This window comes from Drosophila novamexicana, unplaced genomic scaffold (genome assembly GCF_003285875.2).
Source record: "Drosophila novamexicana strain 15010-1031.04,08,12 unplaced genomic scaffold, DnovRS2.1 tig00000644-arrow-pilon, whole genome shotgun sequence".
NCBI classification, from domain to species: domain Eukaryota; kingdom Metazoa; phylum Arthropoda; class Insecta; order Diptera; family Drosophilidae; genus Drosophila; species Drosophila novamexicana.
In genome coordinates this window covers 2007248-2024009 of record NW_020824814.1, presented here as the reverse complement: position 1 = coordinate 2024009, position 16762 = coordinate 2007248, and the positions used below count along the sequence as shown (strand labels likewise).

Below are 16762 nucleotides of genomic sequence, written 5' to 3'. Positions count from 1 at the left end.
ACCGCCAAAATGCTGCAATGCTTGGGCACACAAATGGTTGTTTGGGCCGCAGTTGCCGCTGCCGCCTGCAGCTGCGAGTTAGAGACGCCATTGAAAATGCATTGTTGTTGTTGTTGTTGTTGTTGTTGTTGTTGTTGCTGGTCTATGCCGGCGACAGTCAGTTAACTGTTGACTGCTCTTGGCCAGCTGTGCCTGTTTCGCCTGCTCTCTTTGGGCGCCGAAAACATAACGAATTGTTGTGGCAATCGCTTCGTTCCAATTGAATGCATGCCGCGCCGCAACTTTGGCCGCAAACTTGCAACGTGCACAACTCGCGCAAAACTCCCCAAATCCGAATCAGAATTCAAATCCGTAAACGAACAATAACAACAACAACAACAACAACAACAACAACAACGACAAACAACGCGCACCGTGGACCCAGTCACAGCTGCAGCATTCATGATAAATTTGTTTTGCATTTAATGCTGACCCAAGCGAAATATGTTGGCAAATTTATGGACACTCACTGCCCCTCCCCACCTCTGCGTCTCGTTAAAGCGCTTGATATGCACTTGAAATATTCAAATGTTATATACCCTGTAAGGCTACAGATGCTTCAAGTGGATATGGTACGCGTATGCGTATTTGAGTAACGCATTCAGCTTATAAATACATTTTGGACTTGAAATATTCGCACCTTATATATACCCTGTTAGAGCTCAAATGCTTTAATTGCGCATGATGAGCCTACATATGTGCATATCTGCAACATCAAATTGATTTGATATTTAATCGTTTAAATACCCTGTAAATGCTTGAAGTGGGTATTATTTGTCTAAGAGATAAATTCCTAGATCGAAAACTGGCTTCAACTTAATACTCTAATAAATTCGGACACGTTCATTTTCCCATCTGAAAGAACTCGGAAAACTCAGCAAAATATGATGTGTGTTGAATATAATGCCAGATTTGAAATATAATATATGCTCTTCACTTACCCACAATTAATTCTGGTCACAATTTTGTAGAAGTATAATGTTGTACACATTTCATCTTAGATGAAATCCATAAAAACTGAAAATTTTTGTAGAAATTAATTAATAAACAGGAAAAAAGCAGAGGAGATTTGATGGTGCAGAAGTACAGGGCTGCTCTAAAGATTACAAATCTTAATAAATAAATATAAATATAAATAATAATAAATATAGATTTTAAGCTAAACAAAGAAAGAGAGGAGGAAAACAGGGTATCTCTAATATATGTATTGAAAGAATGTGTGATTTTTAAATATTGTATAGAGAAATATTAAATATTATCAAGCAAGTATATAACTTCTCTACAGGGTAACTTCTAGTCGTGCTCTGGCGCATTGACAGCTTTCTTATTTATATCAAGTTGACAATTATGAAGCTGCTCGAGGCTAGGTAATTACGTAGAGTTCCATTGGCTGCTGCTCATTTCTCTGATTTACGAGTGGGTTGGCGTTGGGTGGGGCAGCGTCTATGTATCTGTGTGTGTGTGTGTGGGTGTGCGTGTGTAGCTACACCCACAGCCGCGGCTCGTTAGTGGCAGCAGCAATTAACTGGGCCAAATACCGAATAGCTAAAATCCAAAATCGTCCTCAGTCAGCGCTCAGACATTGCCTGCCTATGCTTATTTATGTGGCAGTTGCATCAGAGCGCTCAACTTGCCACATAAATTTGCCACATGTTGTAATGTTGTTTGTCAACAGTTTTAACAGTCACATAAATTAAATGCTAGTCAAGTGCGAGTGCAACTGCAGCAGCAACAACAACTACTCCAACAACAATATCTAGCTGCAACATGGTGTTAACAATTTTCGCCCCGCGGCAGCCAAAAATGAAAAGTGCTAAAAGAGAGTGCCGACCGAGGGAGAGAGGGAGAGAGAGAGAGAGAGCACAAATAAAATCCCGTAAAAATCCATGAAAATTCAACAGACGACAACGAAAAGTTTTCAGCTGCAGCAGTTGCTGCTGCGCCAGTTGTTGTTGCTGTTGTTGTGTGCTATAAAGAACTCGACTCGACTCGACTCGACTTGACTGCGACAACAGCAGCAGCAGCAACAACAACAACAACAGCAACAGCAACTTGAACGTTGGCAACGTTGACTTTCTAACTGTTTAAAGAGTCGAGTTGTTCAAATGCTTGTGCAGCGGGAGTATTGTGTTTGTTTCTGTTGTTGTTGTTGCTGTTGTTGCTGTTACGAAGACAGCAACATGCGGCAACAGCAACAACAACAACATGTTGCTGTTGTGCTTCGTGTTGTTGTCAATGGTTTAAAACGATTTTCGCCTGATTTGACACAGGCGAAGAAATAGTTATTAAAGGCAAAACCAATTGAGTTGTAGACGACGACACAGCCAGACACAGAGGGAGGGAAGGGCAGCCAGGGGAAGGGGGGAGAAGTGCAGACTTTCAAATAGCCGCAGGAACTTTTCTCGTCTGTCATTTGGGCAATTAGGTTTTTCGAATATGACAAGTACGAAAAGGCTACCTCTCGAGAGGGGGTGGGTGGAGAGATTCCCACTGTCTGCTTGGAACCGAAAATTACTTAAGCGTTACTCTGGGCTTTACTCAACGAAAAGTTTCTGAGTGGAATCGTGTCAAGTGAAAACAAATGTAACCCCTAGCCCAGGCAGCCAAGCATTAAGCAACAACCAGCAGCAATTACAACAACACCAACAACCACAATTTATACCCAAACTCTAGACTGATTTCTTGAACTTGTGCGCGCGTCTTTTTTGCTTCAGTTGTTTCTTCCCAGTTGCCTCCCTATTTCTAGTCAGCTTTGGTCTGATTTCTGCGAGCGTGTGGGAATTTTTTGTTTCTTATCTGATTGTCTCCGCGCGTCTTGTAAGAATATAGGGCCAACAGCAGACGTTGGCATAATTATATGTAGATTAGTGTTTGGAACCTGAATATATATATAGAGAACTGACTAAATGCGATGTCGTTGGATGGACAGATCTATGTTCCCATGACTCGCCCTGTGATTAGCTTGTAAAATATGCAAACATTTTTAAAGCAGGCATTGCTGCAAGCCTAAAGGGCATAGATACTTGATCAGTTCCACGGGGCAAAGTCGATAAAGCCCTATGCGAACCAGTTTCTCAGTTCTTAAAGATAGTTTGATGTCAAAGGGCAAAGATATATCTAATTCTGACAGGCAGAAGTTGCCAAGATCGGGTAACTATATCATAATGCGACAAGGGTAACTTTCCAACTAAGAGCCTTTGTTTGAGCAACGAATCTCATTATAATCGAAGCCCTCCATCATACATATCCAATTTCCAAATATTCCGTTTTTATACCCTGAACCCATTAAAAATGGGTATAAGTATGCAACAGGCAGAAAGAAGCTTCTCCGACCCCATAAAGTATATATATTCTTGATCAGCATCAATAGCCGAGTCGATCCGTCTGTTTGGCTGTCCGTCTGTCCGTATGTATGAACGCAAGGATCTCAGAACCTATATTAGATGTAGATGCTCCTAGTTCCCGCGCAGATCGAGTTTGTTTCCGATAATCGATAACTTACTCCGTTTCAAAGCAATTGCTAAAAATCTATATCGATATCCTGTTTTTTAGGCAATTTAGGGAAATAATAAGAGCTGGAGTCACCAAACTGACGTTCCAAAACGACATAACTCCGCGCGGAGATATGACTTTCCAAAACGACATACCCCCGCCTGGAGATATGACGTCCAAAAACGACATAACTCCGCCTGGAGACATGACTTCCAAAACGACATAGCTTCGCCCGGAGATATGACGTTTCAAAACGACATAACTCCGCGCGGCAAGGTTCTCAGAACCTATAAGACCTAGAGACTTGAAATTTTAGATGTAGGTCCTCCTGGTGCCTGCGCAGATCGAGTTTGTTTCCGATAATCGATAACTTGCTCCGTTTCCAAGCAATCGATAAAAATCTATATCGATATCCTGTTTTTTGGGTAATTTTGGTAAATAATAAGAGCTAGAGTCACCAAACTTAATATATAGCTTCTAAAATAGAATATATATATATGCATTTGATGTTGGAAGAAGAGGGTTCAGGGTATCCCCTAGTCGGGAGCTCCCAACTAGAACCGCTAACTTGTTTTTTTGTGAAAACTTTGCCAATGTCTGGTAAAATATTGAAGCTTCTAATTTGTTTGTCTATCTCTTACATGTATATACCTTACATGTCTCTTTAGTCAATGTCTGGTAGGGTATTAAAACTTCTGCTAGCTCTAGAAACACATTTTTTTCCCATTTAACAATCTCGACTTTTGCGCTATTTACAACATTTGGTGACATCATATTTTATTCTATATCATATTTATCTTTTCAGACCTGGTTCTTTACAGACACGGACGATCATTATTATCAGGAGAAGACAAGTGAGTTTGCTATATATATATATATATATATATCTATGTATAAGGGCTCAAAAAGGAAATGAAAGATCATAAGTTAAATTTTGCATTGGAAGCGAAAAATTTTCGATTAGCATTTCGATTCGATTTTCAATTCGTTCAGCGTACCCCACGAAAAAAAAATCAAAAAAAAAAAAACAAAATTGTATTTCCTTAAAACATATTTATCACGGCCTGAGCAGTTAGCCTACCTGTCGACCTCTTACCCTTTTCTTTTGTTATTGTTTTTTTTTTTTTGTACTTTCCGTGTGTCTGTCCTCGTTCTGGCCTCAATTTGGTTTCACATCAGCGACGCGGCCACGCCCCGGCGAACGCCTAATCTTGGCCACTGTCTGCCGAGAGAACAAAACCGATTAAAGTTTATAAGCTTAGGCTGTGTGTGTGTGCGTGTGTGTGTGTGTGTGTGTTACCTGCGCAGCTCACCCGCATTTTAATTGAATTGCAGCCTTTTCGTGCTTCGATTTTGCGTGCAGCTGCACATCAAGTTTCGAGAGTTTTAATTAAAAAATAAAACTTAAAAAAAAAAGTTCAAATTTCAATTTTTGCTGCAAAGCACAACAAACAAAATGTATTTCATTTTTGCATACCCCTAGTCTCCGTCTCTCTCTCTCTCTCTCCCACTCTCTCTCACTCTCTCGAGACGTGAGATCTCAGGTTTCACAGCCTCTCGGGAACTGAAGCTGGGGCTGAGTTCGGAGGCATTTTGATTAGAGCCAAAAAGGATTTTTGCTAAACACGCATCGAGAGCGCTTTTTGAGTTATGTGTGCTTCCTCTTCTTGTTGTTGTTCTTCTTCTCCTTCAGCCTCTTCAGCTTCTTCTCGGCTTGTCTGGCGCACAAAGGATATAGCTTGTTCTGCCCCTCCCCCCGCCCTCCACAATCTGTGTGTTTGTGTGTGCTTTAAATATTTCAACAATTTTCATCCAATTAAGGCGCACAAGTTTTTGCGCTGCTTTGCTTTTTATTTGTTCCCCTTTCGATCCCCTACCCCCCTCCTACCGCTCTGCATTGCCTGTAGGCCCCTCTCCCTGCGCTGTCTCATGTCTCGCTTTATCGGCGGCGTCTGTCAAACGAGCTACAAAACGCATCCGCTGGATATGAGCGGCATTCTCGACTAACAAGCTACTGTTTTCCTTCGTCTTTCTTTCTTTCTTATTTTTCGGGTGAGCTTTCGGCCTTTTAGTTAATTAACATAGAACGTGGCTGCCGGCTTCACTTCCCTCGCCTGACATGTGTGGCTTGTTGGCGCGTTGTTATTTTGCTTAATTACCAATCTTTAGCAAATTCTCTTTTGCCCCCACTCACTCACACACACACTCTCTCTCTCCGTCTCTTTTTCTCTTACAGAGGGCCATCTTATAAACACGAAATGTTCGCAGGGCCATTTTCGCAAGGCTCTGTGCTGCAAAATGTCCGCGGAGCTGGATATCTTCCTCGAGAGCGGCAAAAAGTGAGTAAATGCAAAAACTATATTCAACAATATTAGTTTAGTTTTTATATTTTAAGGGGTAAACTAACTAAGCTAACTAAGTTAACTAGTTAGTTTGCAATATTTGTCTTAAACAATTTTGTTTTATTTATGCATTTCTTTCGATATATTAATCAAAGTTCTTTAATAACAAGCTCTGAGAAACCTTTTGTTTGGCTTGGTAAAAATAATATATCCCCCATTTGGATTATGTTGCCCAGGCTTTTGCACTTCAATCTTCTTCTTGTGCACATATGCTTTTCAATTTCAATTTCAATTTCATGCAGCATTATGCGCATTAACACTGCGCACTTTGGCCATGCCCCCTTGTCATATTTAGCCAGCCTTATGACCAAAAATTCCAACTCTGCGCGTGCATTGACCAGTGCAATGACTTCCATTGCTGCTGCTGCTGCTGCGACTGTTGCTATTGTAATTGTAGATTTTAATGCTTTTAATAAGCAACCGCAGCAGCAGCAGCAGCACAGCAATCTATCCATGGCAGCCAACCCATCCGAGTTGGGCCATAAAAGCGTAGCAAACACCCAGTTTGGACCTCGATTGCAGCTGCGATGCGTTCTAATTTGCGCAATTAAGACGCAGCAGCAGCAGCAGTTGCTCTTGTTGTTGTTGTTGTTGCTGTTGCTGTTGCAGCCACTCAAAACTTGTCCAGCAAAAAAGAAAACGAAGAAGAAACCGCAAGAAAAAAGCAAACTAAAAGCTGAAGCTAAAAAGACACTTCAACTGCTGCAACTAGCGCCCAAAGGAGCTGCCTAGAAATTCTTCAGCTTGTTTGTAATTACACTGGCAGCAACAGCAGCAGCAACAACAACAAATTGTTGTATTGCAGGCAGCAAATCTAGAACAACTCGGACATGCCTCGACTTAATATGAAGAGCGTTGAGTAGGATGTTGCTGTTGTGGTTACTGTTGCTGTTGTTGTTGCTGCTGTTGTTGCTGCTGTTGCTATTGCACTCTGCACTCTCTCTCTCTCTCGCTTCGCCTGCGACTGCTCCGTTTTGGCTTAGAACTTGAAACTGTCATTATAAAAGCACTGAGCATGCAATCAATGCGGCAGCAGCAACAACAACAACAACAACAACAGCAACAGTTGCTGCCAACAACAAGTCACAGCAGCGGCAACAAATTGTTGCCAGCAACTTGCAGCAGGTCCATAAAAAAATAAAACAAAATAAATGGCAAGGCAGGCTAAATGTGCAGTTATGATCAAGATGAGGCGGCGGCTGCAGCAGCAACAGTTGCTGTTGTTGTTGCAGCAGGAGTTGCTGTTGTTGTTGCTGTTGCTGTTGCTGCGGCTGTTTGCAGGCAATATGAAATGGTATCAGGTGGCACAGCCGGGCGCAGCCAGTTTCCTGTGGCCGTTGATTGGCAACGCTTACATTTTGCTGTGGAATAAGTGCAAAGCCCAAACAGCAGCAGCAGCCGGAGCCGGAGCAGCAACCCCCAGCAGCAGCAGCAACAACAACAACAACAACAACAATGCCTGGCAAAATATGGAAAGAGGTTAATTAACGTGCACTGAAACTGGCAATTATGGCGCTCTGTTGCCTGCTGCTGCGCTTTTATGACCCATTGCTACGCACAGCAGCAACATGTTGCTGTTGCTGCTAAAATTGAGTCGCAGCAGCGGGATGTCCGTTCTATTAAATGCAAATCAAGCAGAGCAGTTCGAATGAACGTGTTTCTCTTTTATCTCTTTCTTTTAATTATATATTCAATGCAAAAGTTGCCATGTTGCCATGCACAACAGCAACTTGTTGCCGGCAACTCAAGACGAGTGACGCCTTTTGCTTGCTGCTGACTGGCTAATTGCAGTACGCGGCGAGTGTCTATTATAAAGCCGAGCAATTAGTGCAATTTAATTAAAATTACAATAGCAACAACAACGACAACAACTACAGCAGCAGCAACAATTGTAACAGCAGCAACAGCAACAGCAACAGCAACAACAACTGCAAGTCACAGTCAACAACTGACCGCTCGACCTGGCACGTCAATCAGCCTGCATTTGAAACGTTACGCCCTTCTCCCCTCTACCCATCAGCTTCACGTCGCCAGCTTAATGCAATCATTAATTATGAGCTCCGGGGAAATCGGTTTAAAGGAATTTCTTTAACACACACACACACAAATGTTGAGGCGCCAATAAGGTGTCGGCTCCGCCTCTGCAGCTCTTGCGACATTTGGATTTATTATAAATTCGATTTTTATATGCCCTATACCCATTCCAAATGGCTTAAATAGGGTTTAATGAAGCTGTGCTGATGTATGGCAGATTCTGACTCTATGAAGCATATATATACTAGATCGGGATCAATATTTGTCTATCTGTTAGATCGAAGAGCCTTTTAAATGGTATGTTAAAAGTTCTCTTAAATCATCCACAGATTATGTTTGATAATATCCCTCCATTTTCTCAACAATCGATAAATATCGATTTCCGATATACGTTTTTGTAGCGCATCTCAAAGATTGTAAGATCTAGAGACAACTACTTTTATTTGGAGGTTTCTTTTGAAAGAAGTCTAGTTTGTCTTTACGAACATTTATTCCAGCTGTTAACAGGGTATTTTCAAGTCTAGTTTGTCTTTTAGACATTACGAACAAGTATGCCAGCTGTAAACAGGGTATCTACTAGTCTAGTTTGTCTTTTAGACATTACGAACAAGTATTCTAGTATTTCGGCATTCCAGGGTATCTGCTAGTCGTTCAATCTCCGACTATCACAGCACTGTTTTTGTATTAAGCGGCAACAAATTCCACGCTTTAAATTGTTTTCTTGTTTTGCGCTTTTGTTGTTTTTGTTGCAGCTTTCAACTTTTTATATTTCGATTCATTTGTTTCAAGTTCTAATTTATCTCTTGCTGTGCGAGTGTATGTGTGTGTGTTAGTCTTGGGTGTGTTTGGGCTTAGCCTGATCGTGCCGTGTGTGGCGGCCACACCTAATAAACAAATGTCGCGTTCGACTAAGCGTACATTGTGCGAATGTATCTTTTAGTTGAATTGCGAAACGGGCGCATGCCCTTGCCATGACGCAGATAGTCGAATGTATCTGTATCTGTATCCGTGCGTTTGTATCTGTAGCTGTGCTTTTGTATCTGTGTAACTGGTGCAGCTGGTTGTGGCACGTTTCGTAATCAACATTTATTGGACATTATAACGGCATTTCTTTACCTTTTTTTTGTTGTTGTTGTTGTTGTCGGCCTGCCCTTTTGTAATTACGACACGTATTATGCGTAATATTCACGGCATCAACTGCCAAATGGAGCCAAAGGAAAGTACACAAAAAAAAAACAGGATTCACAACAAAAGGGCAACTGATTGTTGTTGTTGTTGTTGTTGCTGTTGTTGCTGTGATTGCATATACATTTAACGCTTGTGGCCTGCAACTTTTGGGTGGGTGCTGCTGTTGGTACAGTTGTTGCTGTCGCTGGCAAGAAAGTGCGTGGGAATTTGTTGCACGTTGCGTTGACGTCTCTTTGTGCGCCCCATCAATGTTATTTCCCAGACGTGCCACACTGTTGCTTGCCCCCTTTTATTTTCTTCTTTTTTTTTATTTTCTTCCCGTTGCAATCAACCCGCAGCTAATCCCACATAAAATAATAGTCCAAGAGGCGGGGAAAAAGAGGGGGCACTGACTGAACAGGGAAGTTGCGGCATTTTCCAACAGCAACAGACACAATATTATGCACACCACACACACACACAGGGACACTCACACACACACACTGCACCAATCCATCTGAGGCTCAGCTGAAGTCAGCGCTGCGACAATTTTAATTGCTGTTGTTGTTGTTGCTGCTGCTGCGCTCTATGGCATTGCAATATGGTTTTCTTTGCGGCTTGGAAAACCTCATCATAAGCATTTTTGTCGCATATGTGAAAAACCAGATGTTGTTGCTGTGAGAAAATTTTTCCTATTTCGCAGCCACAGTGGCAGGGGCAGGGGCAGGCCGCGTGTGAAGCGACGACAATTGAAGGGAAAGTATGCAGCGGCAGCCCAACGCATCAATTTCATTTATTTGCCACTTGTGGCAGCAACAGCAAACAGCAACAACAACCGCCACGAAAACTGTACTCAATTATTCAATTGAGCCAATATACAGAGAGAGAGAGAGAGAGAGAGAGATGGGGGATTGTCGCAATCTGAAGTTGTTGCTGCTTTAGTTTTTATCCTACGGAAATGCACAATTCGAGCTAGCTGCATATGCAGATGAAGTTGCAGCAGCAACAGTTGTCGCTGCAGTTGCACATCCGGCGGAAAGCAAATGTTGCCGCTGCTGCTGCTGCTGCTGTACGGCAAATCGCTTGCTCTACATTTCAATTAGAGTCGCCCACACGACAATTGGCGTCAATTTGCCAGACGTGTATAGCTACAAGATACATTTTGTGCCTTGTCAGGCATAACGCCAGCGACATCGTCGCCAGTCGCCAGTTGCCGTCGTCGTATCTGACAAATGCGTTTCAATTGTCGCCGCTGTTTTCAATTGTTCAGTGAGCAAAACGTGTAAACGCTTTTGTGTATCTGCAAGATACACAAAAAATACAAAAAACTGAACGGCCACGGCACGCAGCGGGCGCTCATAAATCTCTGACTCATGCTTGCAACAGCGAATGCGAATGCAACTGCAGCAGCAGCAGCAACTGCAGCAGCAACTGTTGTTGTTGTTGTTAATGAGCTGAGCTGTTGTTGTTTGATTTAAGTGGCCGCTTAATGTAAATATCTTGTTGTTGTTGAGCCCCTGACGCGGCACATTGATTTGTATCAATCCGCAAATAATGTATATGTAAGATACATTCGACGCCTGACAGCTGACTTATTGCTAATTGCAAAGCCAGACAACAGAGAAAACAGAAAACACAACGAAACCAAATCAGTTCGTCATCCTTTTCTTTTCGTTATTTTATTTTATTTTTTTGTGGCACTCTCTTTCAAGCGATCGCTTATCTGGCGCGCCGCCGCTGCCGCCTTTGCTCGGCTGCCTGTCAAAATACTTTTAACGCAGACTGTGCCGGGCCAACTGATCAGCCAGTCTGACTCCGATTTTGACTGCGACTCCGACTCACTCTTAATGCGAAATCTATTAAGACTGCCTGCATTGGCGGCTCGCGAAGTGCCCCGTCAATCATTTTTTATTATGGCTCCAGACATAAACTCATTTTGACTGCAGTCCACAAAGACGACGACGACGACGCCAACGCCCCGGCAACAGCTGCTGCTCTCAAAATCAGCCCACATCAGCAACATCAGCAGCAACATCAGCAGCCGCAGCTCAAGTAATTGGAAAACTGCCATGAAAAATAAACTAACTTGAGCAGCAAAAAAAAAAGTTTTGCACTCGTTTTGCGTCTCGTTTTTCGCGGCCACACACACACTACACACACACACACACAAGGCACAGCTCCTTCAGCTGCTGCTGCAATGCGATGCCAGATAAACAGACGAAACCCAAAAGCCAAACAAACAAAACGCTGCAGCATTTGAGCCACCAACGTTGTTTGTTGGCCAGCTGCAGCGATCGTTTGAACCCCCCCCCCCCCCCCCCCCCCCCCCCCCCTCGCCATCTGCCACACCACTCCACACTCCCCACTCCACTAAACGCAACGATTGAACGCTTCGATATGCCGAAACGAAATGAAAACATTTTCATTTTCATAAAATGCCAAATAGAAGCCAAAAAGCATAGAGAGGAACGCGTTAATTAAACGACGGCAAACACATAAAATGCCAGCTAGATTTCAATTTGGTCAATGCAAGGAAAGAAAGACAGAGAGAGATGGAGAGCGGGAGAGAGAGAGAGAAGAGCAGTGACAAAAGGCAGTTAGGAGGCTGGTAAGGAAGAGGCTACACTCAGAGAAAAATCAACTGAAGAGATCAGGCACAAACATTAAACAAAATGCAGCCAAACTTGAAGTTTCTTAAACTGAGTACAAAATTCTTAATTTAAGAAACTCTTTGAGACCTAAAGAGAAATATTAAAGCTAGGAAATGTTGTATTTGCGGCTTCTTCTCTGTTTAAAGTGTACTAAATCTCTTCAAAAATATTTTTTTAACTCAATTCAAGATTTATTTTTATATATTTAAAAAATTTTGAAACCAAGCTCAATTCAAGCATATTGATATCTACTTGAAATCAAATTCGTTGTACACTAGAATTTGATGCAGAGTTTTTCTTAGAGTGTACGCATATTGTGGCACGCATAATTAAGTGAAATTAAAAGCGCATATTTATGCGACACGAAGCGACTAAAGAGGCAACGACAACAACAGCAACAACAACAACTTGGCTGCCGTTTCGCACAGGTATCGCATGTGGCAACAACAACAACAACAACAACAACAACATGCAATTTATGAATGCCACAACTGCGATTAGCTTAGCTGCCTCTGCGCTTAGAAAAGTGAAGACACAAACCATGCCCTGACCCCTTACCGCTGCCCCCTAAGCCACCCCCTCTCGCCACACTCGCAGCTTATGCAATAAATATTATATTAAATTACCCAACAGACGCCAACAAACGCTTCGATTTTATTGAATACTTATGAACTCCTCACCATATCGAATGGCCAGACAGAGCGAGAGAGAGAGAGAGAGTGAGAGGGGGGCGGGGGGGGGGGAGGGTGAGTTTATAGGGAGGCTGCCCAGCCACGACTTGAGTTCCATTCATTCCGCTGGCAAAATGTTTATAGATGTGGCAACAGATTTTATGTTGTCGAATCAGGGCAGCTTTAAGATGTGCCAGAAAGGAAAACAAGTACCATAATAGATATTGGTCGAGCTCTTAACTCAACAGTTAAATGTGTGGTGTTATGAATAAAAGAAAGGAATTAGATATACAACTTTGAGGTTATAGAAACAATTTTAATATATATTAATGCCTAATGCACTTCTCTTAACTCTTAGTTAAATAAATGATGTTGATTTCTTTGAACCAAATTGTGGTAAACTTTTAACTTGAGATACACTTTATCAGAGATACTTTCATGAATATCTGCGAATATGCCTAAAAATGTTCTTAGATAGATAACTTTTCAGATCGGGCTACTTTCAAATCGGGCTAATCAAAGAGTTTTAAATATCTTGTACACTTACCCGTAGACCCATTCGTTGGGTATTCCTGCTGAGGCATTCAGGCCTAAAGATGTTTGCTGAAAATAAAAAAAATATCTAAAATAAATATATATATTTATACACAATAAAGACAACAAATGATATATATATACATAGATATTCCTCTTTGCTCTTCTGAATGTTCTCAAGCAGCTCGTAACTTATGATATATGATAATCGTCCCTCCCCCCAACTGCTTCGCCCCCTTGGCTTAGCGCCCAATAAAAGCTACTTATGTCCGAATCACTTAAGTTGATAGCCGAAACCCGTTGCAAAGTTGAGTTATTAAAGGAAATTTCGAATGCTTGCAGTCGATTTCTCCAGAAGCTTGGCAAACCCGATGACCTATTCATGTTACCCCCATTTGTTGTCCAAGTTTGAGTTCGAGTTCGAGCTGGAGGGGAAGCCGTCCGTTCGATAGCCTCGGTTGCATTTTAATGGCATCATTAGGCCGAACGCGCCGGCTACCGGATATGGTTGATCGTTTGTCACTGCGGCTAATCCCCAGCTGCAGCAGTGTTTGTGGACAGCCGAAGGGGATCAAGAACCGACTACCGGTAATTACAATTTAAATTAGTGCACTTTTTTTTATATGCCTACAGAGAAAACAGGCTCAGGTCGTCGAGAGAGTTGGCACTTTTATTAAACGTAACGATTTTGAGTGAACGTAAACAGTGTAAGAGGGGGGGGAAAGCAATCGAGTGTCGCGTGTATCTAGCTGGAATAGACAGAGTTGCGAACTCCGTAGATGGTGTCATTGGCCTCGGGCAGTTTGCATACCTTGCCGTTGTTGGTGCGATTCAGACGCTGGGCAATCACATTCAGATCCAAATTCTGGACACGCACCATCAGCGTGGGCTCCTTGTCCATGGTGCGATAGACGAACGTCTTCTGACAGCTGGCGGGACTGATGTTACTCTTTTTGCTGCCAGCGGCATCGGGCAGAGGTCCGATGGTGAGCGGACCGACATCGACGCCGATGCGCTGATTGCCGCAGGAGATGCAACGGATGCCCGTGTTGATGAAGCCGGCGGCACGCGGGCACGAGTCCTTGTCCTCGATTTTGGACAGGCGCTGATCGATATTGTCGAAACGATCGCGTATGTATTTCTTGAGCGCCGGCATATGCACTTTGTCCAGCTTGCTGTCCAGCATATCCTGCAGCTCCTCCATGGTGCCAATGAAGGTCAGATTGTATTCCTTGACCAGTTCGCGCAGATTCTCAATCTCGATGACGCACTGTTTGACCAGTTCGAGCCGTTCGAAAAGCTCCTCGGTTTTGCGCAAAAACTCCCGCAGAGTTTCGTAGAATTTGTTAAGATCCTTTTGAATTTGTTCGACCATATCGAGCATGGGCGAGGCGATGCGTCGCAGCAGCTTCTTCATGAAGTCCATATTCTGGAGCAGGCTGCACGCAATCTTGTTGTCCTCATCGCAAACGGTGCACAGATCCTCGCACGGCGATGCATACTGTTCCCACAACTGTTTGTGATACTTCTTCGAGTTGACCTTGTTGCAGACGCGTATCTGCTGGAAATGCGCATTCATTTTCTTTTCGAGCATGGCCAGACGCCCCTCCATGGCCTCCACCTTGTCCAGCTCCGTTGAGATGGGCACAATTGTGGCCACATCGAAGGGCAACGGCGAGATCTTTGAACGTTCCAGCAAACGCTCCAAGCACTTGCCCTCAAAGCCCCCAATTGTGACCAGATCCTGCTGGCAGGCCAGCTTCTTCATTAGCGCATCCAGCAGGCTGTGCAGCACGGCCACATTCACATTATTCATCTCCGGCACGCCCAGCGCGATGCGTGCCAATTGCTCCAGCGTCAGCTCCATTTTCGGTTGAATTCAATTAACCAATAGGAAAATAAGTTATTTGTAAATACTTTGGGGTGAAATCTATATATTTGTATCAGATGTGTTGTTTGCTCGTCTTGAATTTTTATAACAAACTGATTTTTTTTTCTGTTCCCAACCAGATGGTTCTGTCACTTCGACGATGACAACTATGTCAATGTGCCCCGTTTGGTGAAGCTGCTGGATGAATATAGTCCCAGCGTCGACTGGTATCTGGGCAAGCCGAGCATATCCTCGCCGCTGGAGATACACTTGGATAATGTAAGTGCAAATATCTGTTATTATTAACCTTTTTTGTGTGCATACCCTGTATTGGTTGAAAGAGAGAGGTATACTAAACTTGATGTTTGGCATGCCCATGATTATCTTGTTTTCGATAGATCCTTCCATTATGACTAAGTCGGTACATAGGGAGAGAGACATATAGACATTTAGCTTCGAAGTGAGTAAGACAAGTCATTTTCAAAGTCTGCCTGTTTCGCGCTTAATACAGGGCAACAGCTGGTCGCGCATTCTCGCCTAGAGCTTACTGGTTCTCTTATTTTTTTGCATATTTTCCAATACACATAATTACATGACTCTGTGTTTATGGCCATGTCCATAGCTCTGCAATCTGTGCCTTTCTCCTGTGCGAACGGGCTGCATTATTTATGCGCCCGACTGTGGCCATTTGTCTATGCCGCCATTTGGCTTCCAGCTGCCAGCGCAGGCTATCATTAATAACCGATATGATCTGGCTCAGATGCTCCCTCTCCCTCTCCCTCTCTGTCTCTCTGATCGCGTTCCCAATTCAATCCGGCTGGCTGCTGAGGCATTTGAAATATGGCCAGCTGATCCCGCAATGAATGCTGTTGCTCTGTTGTTGCATGCCCAAATAGTTTGGGCCAGCACTTGGCTCGTAGGCTGGCCGCATGCCACACAGCGCCGCAGCGAATCGAGCATGCCGAGCCTGAACCTTGCCACAAACTAATTGAAAGCCCAAAAACTTAACGCTTCATTAGGTCACGAGGAGCCGCTGCTGCTGCTGCTGCTGCTGCTGCTGTCGAGTCTTCAGACTTTTTTGTCGGTATTCGATTTAGTTTCGGTTTTGGGTTTGGGCTTGGTTTGGGTTTTCGTATCCGTATTAAGTTTCCTCAACGCACATGTCCCATTTACATGGTCAATTAATCAGGTTTATTTTTTCGGTTTGTTTTAATTTTTGGACCAGTTTCTTAAGTTTTGAGCAACAATTTGCGCTGAGCCAGTGCCAAAATAAATGGGAACGATTGTGCACGACTAAACAATACTCTGTTCGAGGTGTAAAAGTTGCTTAAAATCAAGTGAAAAGGGTTTGGCTGAAGGGAATGGACTTTTTCGGTTAGATTTTTAGAGAAGGTCGAGCCGTAATCTAAGTCTCAAAGATAACAACGTCGAATTCGACCTGTGGGAGTTGAAGTTATTCGTAGCCTGTTCTCAACTCCAACTTTAATCCACACAGTCCAGATACTCCATCCCTTTGTTCCTCTTATAAACAGAGTATTTGGCATTATGGATTCTTATTTGTGTTCATCCTTTGCTCAGCTCATTCCATACAGCTCTTCCGTTAACTTCTCCTTCATTAACCTCCTTTTTGCAGAAGAACGCGACAACCAACAAGAAGATCACCTTTTGGTTTGCCACTGGCGGCGCTGGCTTCTGCCTGAGCCGCGCCCTGACGCTCAAAATGCTGCCCATAGCAGGTGGCGGCAAATTCATTAGCATCGGCGACAAGATACGCTTTCCGGATGATGTCACAATGGGCTTCATCATAGGTGAGTCGAGTCGTCTGGCCGAGAACACGGCCAAAATCCGATGAGCCGTAATATTAATTGTTTCCCTTCTCTGTTTTCCATTTTTGGTGTCTCT

General features: G+C 43.3%; 2 protein-coding genes across 2 annotated transcripts in view; one reads left to right on the top strand and one right to left on the bottom strand.

Moving 5' to 3' along the window:
• LOC115762674 (fringe glycosyltransferase) overlaps positions 1-16762 on the top strand; it is a 31582-nt gene that overhangs the window by 13869 nt on the left and 951 nt on the right. Inside the window, exons 3-6 of the mRNA XM_030704989.1 lie at positions 4337-4385; positions 5768-5870; positions 15001-15139; positions 16494-16668. Of these exons, the coding sequence (XP_030560849.1) occupies positions 4337-4385; positions 5768-5870; positions 15001-15139; positions 16494-16668 (466 nt within the window). The remainder of the gene's footprint in view (positions 1-4336; positions 4386-5767; positions 5871-15000; positions 15140-16493; positions 16669-16762) is intronic.
• On the bottom strand, positions 13640-14866 carry LOC115762676 (the record flags this gene model as incomplete). Its single annotated transcript, XM_030704991.1, has 1 exon — positions 13640-14866. A coding segment is annotated over one exon (1131 nt), but the record flags the coding sequence as incomplete, so codon positions are not given.